The sequence below is a fragment of the Penaeus monodon genome, chromosome 3 (genome assembly GCF_015228065.2).
Source record: "Penaeus monodon isolate SGIC_2016 chromosome 3, NSTDA_Pmon_1, whole genome shotgun sequence".
Taxonomy (NCBI): domain Eukaryota; kingdom Metazoa; phylum Arthropoda; class Malacostraca; order Decapoda; family Penaeidae; genus Penaeus; species Penaeus monodon.
Window position 1 is genome coordinate 53,562,495 of NC_051388.1, and position 10,000 is coordinate 53,572,494.

General features: G+C 34.4%; 2 protein-coding genes across 3 annotated transcripts in view; one reads left to right on the top strand and one right to left on the bottom strand.

Moving 5' to 3' along the window:
* Positions 1-169: 169 nt before the first annotated feature.
* Positions 170-7,349, top strand: LOC119597081 (alpha-1,4-N-acetylglucosaminyltransferase-like). Its single transcript, XM_037946546.1, has 5 exons — positions 170-887; positions 1,563-1,661; positions 5,066-5,177; positions 5,484-5,674; positions 5,846-7,349. The coding sequence occupies exons 1-5, from the start codon at positions 573-575 to the stop codon at positions 6,248-6,250; spliced, it is 1,122 nt and encodes a 373-aa protein (XP_037802474.1). The 5' UTR covers positions 170-572; the 3' UTR covers positions 6,251-7,349.
* Positions 7,350-7,360: 11 nt separating this feature from the next.
* Positions 7,361-10,000, bottom strand: part of LOC119597090 — a 6,513-nt gene continuing 3,873 nt past the window's right edge. For both annotated transcript variants that reach the window (XM_037946556.1, XM_037946564.1), the window contains exon 4: positions 7,361-10,000. This exon is cut by the window's right edge and continues 887 nt beyond it. The gene's annotated coding sequence lies outside the window, so the exon portion shown is untranslated.

Consider the following 10,000-nt stretch of genomic DNA (forward strand, 5'->3'; position numbering starts at 1 on the left):
TGTGTGTGTGTGTGTGTGTGTGTGTGTGTGTGTGTGTGTGTGTGTGTGTGTGTGTGTGTGTGTGTGTGTGCTGTGTGTGTGTGTGTGTGAGTGTGTGTGTGTGTGTGTGTGTGTGTGTGTGTGTGTGTGTATGTGTGTGTGTGTGTGTGTATGTGTGTGTGTGAGACCTTGATAACATATTGGTGTTTCCCTGGCCTCGTTCTTTTATTTTATTCACTCAGTATATGCTGATGCTTGCCTCGCCCTCCCTTCCTTCAGTTAAATACTTTGTCAAATGTGTTTTCAGATTTTTGGTTGTTTTATTATCAGAGGTCCATGGGAACTTTGAGCTTAAGTGTCATTACTGCTTAAACCCCCCCAAAAGAGAAAGATAATTGATTTTTTTTTTTTTTACTGATCTGTGATACCTTTTCCTCGAATTTATGATGCCAGTGTATAGGCCTACCTAGATAAAAAAAAAAAAAAATAGTGTATGTCCAGCATCGTAAAGGTTTATCAAAGTCTCTTTTCTCTGAATTGCAGAAGTGATGTGAATGGGGAAGCGACACCAAGAATCCTAAATACCCAAAACCATGGATGACCCAGAATCGCCATGCAGCGCCCGAACCAAAAATGGCTTCCGCGTTCTCAAAGCTGCCCTCGTGGTCTCCGCCGCCTTTATGGTCACGCTATTTTCCCTCTCAGGTCGATATTATGGAAATTACCTAACTACCATAATGCCCGAGGAAGTTTCATACCCAGCCTGGGTCGAACACCTGTGCCCCAGGTACTACTATGGGATACGTCGGTCGACTGCTGGGCTTCTGAAACTTTCTTGGAAACCACTAACGGACGATGCCATTTTCTTCATACAGACTTCGTGCGCTCGCTCTCTTGGTAGCAGACAGGTGCGGTGTGTTTCTCGCAGCCGTTCACACACACACACACACACACACACACACACACACACACACACACACACACACACACACACACACACACACACACACACACACACATACTAACCCTTCCTCACACACACACACATACACACACATATACCAACCCTTCCTCACACACACACACACATACATACACTTACATAAACTTTTAAGCTCGTAATTCTCGCCAATTATTTTCAGTGATTACTGTGTGAAACAGGTGTCGTCAATTAACACTTTGATCCCAGGAGTATATTGTGATTTTAGTTGACTGATTTAGATGGTTAATTTACAAAATAATCATTACAGAAAGGAGTTAATTACTATCCTTGTCCGAGTTTTCCTTGTATATCATTATTGTTTGTAATGTTTTAGTAATGATGTTAGTAACGGAAGTAATAACGTTAATAACGATAATTATAATAGCAGGACTAGTAGTAGTAACAACAAAACATCAATAATAATGATAACAATGGCAATAATAATAATAAATAGATAAATAAATAAATAAACAAAAATTGCCCAACTATAGCTATAACTACAACTACATTATAACAACATTACTAAAACTATAACTACATTAGACAGTATTCTATACAGACTCATTTCCCTCTGGTAATAACCCAAAACCCACTCAACCAGGCTTGTGTGGTTGAGAGTGCCGCCCACCACCACCCGCATCAACCAATTCGCTTACTCATGACTGCACCATACATCAACCACACTCATCCGTTGTTACAGGTATGTGGTTCGTCCTGTTTATATATCTCTTTTGCTTTTTTTTTTTAGATTTTATTATTTTTTCCCCACCTATTCTTCACTTTCTATATATAAGCTTTATATGCAGCGGCAAATATTTGCAATTATTTCAAGTCTTGTGGGCGGAACATCGGCGCTGTCGGGTGTACGAAAACCCATCGGGTCAAAATGTGGTACCGCTTGAACAAAACGACCAGCAATATGATGGTTTCTCTACATGTATAAGAAATCATTATAATAGTAACTGAAATTTGAATCGATTACAGTGATAATGATAATAATAAAGGGCAATAATGACAATATCAATAACGGGAATGATGATAATTATAATAAAAAAGATACACCCATATTGTGCTTATTAATTACATCGAGTATTCCTGCTATATTTCGCTCGTGGATATCGATAAGAAGCTATTGTGAAACAACTAAAAAACTATTATTATTATTACTAGTACAATATTAAGAATAATAATTATGATAATAATAATAATAATGATTAATAATAATAATAATGATAATAATAATGATAATAATAATAATAATAATTATTATTATTATTAGTAGTAGTAGTAGTATCATAATTATTATTACAATTATTATTATCCTTTAATTATTATTATTTTTATTAATATTATTATTATTGCCCTAACCATTTTATGGTAATTATCATTATCATTATTATCATATATTATTAGTATCTATGTGAAAAACAAAGGAAATGGCAATGCTTTAGTATTTGTAGAGTTTCTATTCGAAGGACCACTTGCTACCTATCAAAATGTAAACTAACTCCAATCTATTGCTCTTTTGAATACTCATTAAATGGCCAAATGAAGTGTTACAACATTAAATAAAAGAAGTATTTGCCACTTTACTTATTCGGCAATGGTTAACGATTAATGGACAGGTTGGCAAGCCTGTGTGGGCGCCGCTTAACTTGAAATCACTTAAAACTGGGCAGCAAAAAAAGAAAAAAAAAAGAAAAAGAAAAAAAAAAAAAAGGAATTGCAAGAAATTGCAGATAAGGACGCTGCAGATAAAGCCTTATCTCTCCCTCTCTCTCCCAATCTTGATAACTATTTGAGAAGATCTGTATGTCTTATCATAATTAGTGGCAATTTGATACGAGGCAAAATGTCATGTTTTTCCGGCGGCAAAACACTCAAGACCTGCCTGGTGATCGGAGGCGAGATAGACAGTCAACACATATTTTTATGAACCCAAAACAAAAACGGTAACATGTACACAAATATAAAAAGGGAAATAGGCACAATGAGACATGAAGCTGAATCACGTTTCGAACTCGCCACAGACGAACAATTAATCGAAATGGCTAACTATTAAAACTACTACTGCTGCTATTACTATTACTATTGCTGCCACCACAACTATTATTACGGCCAATGCTACTGCTACTACTACTCTTACTACTCCTACTACGACTACTCCTACTGCGACTACTACTGCAACTACTGCTGCTACCACTAATTCTACTGCTACTGCTGCTATTGCTGGAGCTACTGCTACTACTACTACTACTACTATTACTACTTCTGCTACTAATTATTATTATTACTGCTAATAATATTACTACTAGTAGCAATAGTGTGCTGTGGTGCAGTGGTAGCGGTTTCGTCTCGCAATCTTGCTGCCCCGCCTTCAATTCCCGCGCGCTGCCAGTGAAAATATAATATAAATTATTATTGATACTACTATTTATATTACTACTACTACTACTGCTGCTATAACTGCTGCTGTTGCTGCTACCATTACTACTACTATTACTATTTCTGCTACTATTGCCATTACTACTACTTACTACTACTACTGATATTACTACTACTACTACTGCTGCTACTACTACTACAACAACTACTACTACGACTGCAACTACTTCTGCAATACTATGAAGGTGGATCAGTCATTCAGCAGTGAACTTGCATCTTCCATAAGTATATAAGCAGACAGTAGGGGAATTTGACTCACTATTACCTGTAGAGTAAGGAAAGTAACAGTAGCAATAGCGGAAGCAATTAGGAAATGAAATCTGTGGCTTTCCTATAGGTTCAGAAATGGTTACTTTTCCCACTTCTTTTTCCAGTAAGTCATAGGTCGGGGGTCGATGTCAACTGAATTATTCATGGATGTGGCGCTCGGTGCATTTTAAAGGTGTAAACGGATCTACTTAGGGGTAATTTAGTATAAAAAGTGTAAAAGAAAATTGTGGTCTTGGGGAGGGTGGTGGTGAGGGGGGGGAGGCAGACTTTGGAGGAGGCAAAGATCTTTTTTTTTTTTTTTGGGGGGGGGGGTTGCCCTCTAATTGGCACCCCTGATATGCGGCTTTTAAACTTGTCATGGGCGGTACTGGTTTATTGGGATTTATTATTATTATTATTATTTCTCTATTTTAGTAATTTATTCATTATTATTTTACAACCGCGCTATGTATAATGACAGCTGATACTTAAAAAAACAACAACAACAGGGTTTGTCAACTCTCATCACACTTACAGCGACTCAATCCACATACTAAAGACATAGTTATAGGTACCTTTTAATAGATCAGTCTCAGCTAAGTCTTCTTTGCGCAGTTTTCCTTCAAGAATCCTGTAACGAGTAACTATGAGTCGCCCAAAGCAGCTAAACGACAAAAAAAAAACGAATAAATAAAAAATAGATAGATAAATAAATAGATAAATAAATAAATAAAAAATCCAAAATATTAGTAAGAGTGTGTTAGGAAAAGCAGCTCTTTTGTCCGACTCCTGAATATATGGAAGCCAATTCAGCCATCGCCAAAAACCTTTAGTATTGCTGTGTGCTTAAGTCAAACCTGTAAGACACTGGCTTTTAACCTTTTTACTGCCATGCCTCCACGACCCCCTTGCATATATATGAATAAATTTCTACACCAGATTTTAAAGAAGGCTATAAACCATGTCTTTTACTGAGTATTAATGGGTCATATTAAACTCCTTATTATTTTACTGTTTTTAATTGAATATTAATGGGTCATATTAAACCCCCATATGATCACCATGGCGACCCCATATAAGAATGGGATAAAGCTAAGAAAAAATAAATAAAGAAATAAACTCCTCATTATTTGACGGGCTTTTATTGAATATTAATGGGTCACATTAAACTCCTTATTATTTAACCATGCTCTCGTTAAGAGAATAACAAATGTGATTAGAGAAATTCTTGTTTTTTCCCCCAAGGGATCGCGCCCCTGTAGAAATTACTGACGCATCTCTAGGGGGCCACACGCACATGTGTGTATGTGTCTGTCTGTTTGTTTTTTTGTGCTTCTTTAGGTTTTGGTGATATTTCTTTCTCTTCTTCTTGAGGCATCTATTTTTACACTTTGCTTTTTTTTTCCATAGGTTGTGTTGGGCCTAGACAATGTGCAGGCATCATGGCTTGACCTGGATCACGTGTACCAAGAAGAACCCCTTTTAACCTGGCACCGAGAACGTCAGTGGATGTTAAATGAAGGTTAGGATGCCGAGAGTACATTTTTATGGATTTCCTCATTTGGTAACTTTATTATTGACAGTCCTTAAGGCAGTAGTCAGACAGAATTAGGCATTATCTTTTTATACTCCAAATGTATAATTTGAATTACAGTTGATTGTATATTAAATTAGGATCCTTTTCCTACATGCAGCCCACAACTAAGTGCAACTCACAGATTGGAAACCAATGGTATGAAAGTCAAAGGAGTTTTGATACTGTTTAGGACTCTCAGTGGTGCTACAACTTTTTTTTTCCTTCAGCTCTACAACATTTCTTTTCTTCCAGCACTATCTCCAACCTTCGTGTCAGACAGTAGTCGAATCGAACTGTTGAAACGCTACGGTGGGACATATCTCGACCTGGATATAATTACTCTTCGTCCTTTGCCAAGCTTCAGCAATTGGCTTGGATGGCATGCTCCAATGCAGATAAATAATGCTGCCATGAACTTAGTGAAAGGCCATCCATCATTGCAGGTAAAACCATTCAGTATTGCAGATGAGAGTATGCAATAATGTAGATGACCTTGTTGTTATGTAGTTGGAGATTATGCAAAATGATTCTGACCAATAAATAAGATGTTTGCTGCATATATCCATCTTCCACACCATAAACATGGTACTTACTATCCTCATCCACTATTCCAGATGGTAGCTTCATCTATACCAAAGATTTTTGATCCCACAAGCTGTTGCATAATTGGACCATATCTCCTGTATGATGTAATGCACAAGATGTGTCCAGATGATGTCACCAATAGCCCTAACATTACTGAAACGGATGTTAAGTGTGGTAACGTGACTGTTCTTGCACGAACTCGCCTCTATCCCTTCTCTCCTTACAACGAGTTGGACTACATCCTCCAAAAGAAGAAGGGAAAGGCACTGACCTTCTTCACAAGTCAAAATGATACATATTTGCTGCATTTGTACAGCTCCCATACCTCAAAAATTAGAGTTCCTCTTGGAGATAAAACCCTGTTGGGAGAGGCTGCCATGAAGAACTGCCCAAAGGTGTATAATGCCATTGTAAAGCATGGGTTGGAACTGTGACTTTTTAGGTGTGGAAATTTTAACCAAAGTTGTTCTTGCTCTCTCTTGTGCCCACAAGTACAAGCACACACACATGCACTTATGTATACACACACACACGCACATTCACACATATACCTACACATGAATACAGAAAAATCATGTCCTGCATGTATTTTATAAAGTAAAATATTAAGCACAAAGAACTATATACACGTAAACCAAAGATACTATAAAATAATAAGAACTAGTTATAGAGTTTACTGAAAATTTCCTTCCTAAAAGTATGAAAAATACAGTTAAAATGCACAAGTTGCATCTATCATTCTGGCAACTCAACAGCCAGAAATATGAATACTAATGGACAAGAACACAACCAAATTCGGTTTCAAGAAAAAAATTATCCAAAATTGCACTTGGGAATTATATCAGTAATGAAACTTTTCCATTGATAACAGAACACTACACCTACAATGGAAAAGCCTATAATGTGTCAATAGATAATGTATCAATTTCAGTATTTCTATTAACTTGATTCAAAATATCATTTTATGTTTATATTGGCTCTACAGATGATTAATATTCATACTAAATATCATAATAGGAGACAGTGTTTAGTATTAAGGAGAACTAAATACACAATATAACAAAAAAGAAAATATCACAAACACAAGAGTGAGCATACAGTCATGAGTACAAACAATTGCACAGACATGTGCACTTACCTTCTATAATGCATCAGGAAATTAATACTTTACATAATGCGCAGTATGAAATGTGCTTGTGTTATGGATGTAATTCTTTCACTTTTTGTATTTTCCAAATCCCTGATGTCTGTGCTTTACTAAAAGATTTTTCCTGATGTAATTTCATGGATATCAGGCAAGAATGCCAAAGTGATCCTCAAACTTTGTGATGGAAACCATTTTATCATTACAAAGCCAGTAACACATGTTGCATATATTGTACAAAGTATTTAACCAGAAATTTTCATAGGTTATTTTATTATATTATACCAAGTCAAGTTTTTTCCAATAATGTAGTAAAATGTCCTTGAAAATTACATTCTTCAAAAACATATGTAGTTTAGAATCCCACAAAATACGAAAGTCAGAAAACAAAACACAAATGTACAGTGTAACACAATTTATTTTGTCTCTCATAATGTATCATACAATAAAGAAAGTATTAAAATCCATATAATAAGGCAGCAGGGAAATCATTATCCATGAGTGTGATTCAGTATGTGATTATGAAATGTGTTTAAGTACAGGATATTAAATCACAATTTCAAACCATAAAACGAAAAACAAAATCAAGTGAATACAGGGATGAATGGAAAATGAATGGAAGAGAGAAATTCATGCTTTACTTCAGGTGAAAATAATCTTTGGCAGAGGATGAAGAGAAAAAAGGAATGATGCAGATTACTCTATATATAATGGCTAATGAAAATGTATAATGCACACTTCTTATTTGCTACAAACATACCTAAAGACCTGTATTAATTCAGTTCTCTGAGTTTTGCTGCATTATGAGGAACGCTCATTACTTTAAAGGACACTGTAATATATAATGCATTGAGGTATTTTGTCAAAAATCAATTTACTTTTACTGGATCTATGTCAGAAAATATATATCATATATTCAGCAAAGTCAGATCCTCTTGATTTTTATATCAAAGAGATGAAACTAGTTTTCATAATCATTTTCGAGATTAAAATAAGCTTCAATGACTATATAATTTTGAAAACAAGATAGGAAAATGCTTGAGTAATTCTTTTGATATATTTTGTTCGATGGAAAGTGGGAAAACAACAATATAATAATAAGTACCCATGCCATCTCTACAGCTTCTTCAACTAAGGCAAACATGAAAAATTTCTGTCTTAGACAATCCATAGGGTAATTTATGTTCACAACAAACAACATTACGGACTGCGCATCCAGAAATATAAATTATGTAGACAAAAAGAAAAAAAAGAACTGTGGAAAGAAAGCTGTATTAACAAACTTCTGTGTTGAAAATAGCACAGATAGAAAGGTATATAAAATACATGTTCATATAAAGCTCAGATTCATAAGAATCCATATAAAAATACAAAATACTATTTGCAAAATTCTTGTGTTCTTTGGCATTTTGCTTGCATGAATAAATAACTGTTAATGTTTGTATAACCTGCAATGTAATATAGTTTTGCTTTCATTACCCTTCAAAAAATGGGCAAATCTGACATTTCCTGTATTATTATTATTATTTTTTAAAGCAAATACGAGGATAGACAAAGATACACCTGTTTAAAAATTCTAGGTAAGTGCAAATCAAATTATGTAAAACGGGCAAGGCTAACATGGAAATTAATGTCCTGATTCCGGCACTAGTTATTTACTTGTGATCCTGCAGATAACAGTTCCTATCTTTTAAAAAAATCAAATCTTCCACTTAAAATAATAGAACACATTTTCCCTTTTTTTTATTTTCTCTTAAATCAAATCTCTTCTTGGTTTCTACTGCTTAACATTAAATAACACATTTCCCCCTTTTATCTGTTCCTAATTCCACATTCTACCTTGGAGATTAATTCCCATAATATGAGACTATTTTGCAGATTAGAAAGAATAAACGAATAAACAAGTACCCTCTCTTATTTAGTATAAATGATGATGAAAGATATTAAGACTATTTTTTTAACAACTAGCATCTACATCTCTGATTTTCTTGCATGATTCCAGTATACATTAATCACACTCGAAATTATAATATTCTAATCTTCTAAAACACAATCAATGATAATCCACACATAATGATTTACATTCTTAAATTTTTTTTCCATCATAGAATCAGATCAGTATGTTATAACACTTAGCTTACAGACAAAAAAGAAAGAAAGAAAGAAAGAAAAAAAAAAAAAAAAAGAGTCCCATTATGATATTTCTGAAAGTAAAGATACTGCTCTTTAAAAACATGGACTACTGTAAAGGATGATTTCAAATAAAATGATAATCAATTGAAAATTGCGTCATCTTCACCTTCGTCCCACGACCAATCTCTATCTGAATCTGTTACAACTCCCATCATTATTTTTTTTATGCTTGCTCTACCTCTTTTACATTATCAGACTTGTTTTTCACAAGGAATTACTGATGCACTTTTGTCCATAAAATTACTAACATACTTTTAAGAGAGTAAATAATCTTATATATTATGAATACAGCAAAACATTAATACATATGTGCAATACAGTATTGAGATGTATAAATGTATATGTAACTAACTACATCAAGACATATAATTTGAATGAACACGATGGTACTGTCATACACTTAATCTTTATCTTAACCCTTAAAGGACGGAAGAGTTTAAAGCTACGTGTGCCCTCACAACTGAAATAAAACGAAAGTGAGACTCAAAATTCCGCAGTAAATAAATGAAGAAATTGGCAGGAAAAATGACTTGTGCTGTCATTCATCCTGCATATCATACATATTTGAGGAAGAAAATGACCATATATTGTCCTTTAGGGGTTAAAAATCTGTTTATCTACCTAAATGTATTTGTATATAATTGCACACTGAATACTACCAATGGTAATCTCTGTTGTCTCATAACATAAACTACTAATGTCATCTAAGGAGGTATAACATTTAGTCAATATCACGCACTTCATCGTATGTGTGATACAAGTAAGTTTCTAGTTCACAACTTTCAGCAAATCAATATTTGATGGAATGATGATATACTCGATATCATTTCCTCTAGTTTCCTAATCC

What these genes read in the sequence shown, in the direction of transcription:
- LOC119597081 (XM_037946546.1), top strand. Translation starts at nt 573, where the DNA reads ATGGATGACCCAGAATCGCCATGCAGCGCCCGAACCAAAAATGGCTTC. An exon ending in ACACTCATCCGTTGTTACAG is followed by an intron (nt 1,662 to 5,065) that starts GTATGTGGTTCG and finishes TTTTTTCCATAG; the next exon opens with GTTGTGTTGGGCCTAGACAA. An exon ending in AAGGCCATCCATCATTGCAG is followed by an intron (nt 5,675 to 5,845) that starts GTAAAACCATTC and finishes CCACTATTCCAG; the next exon opens with ATGGTAGCTTCATCTATACC.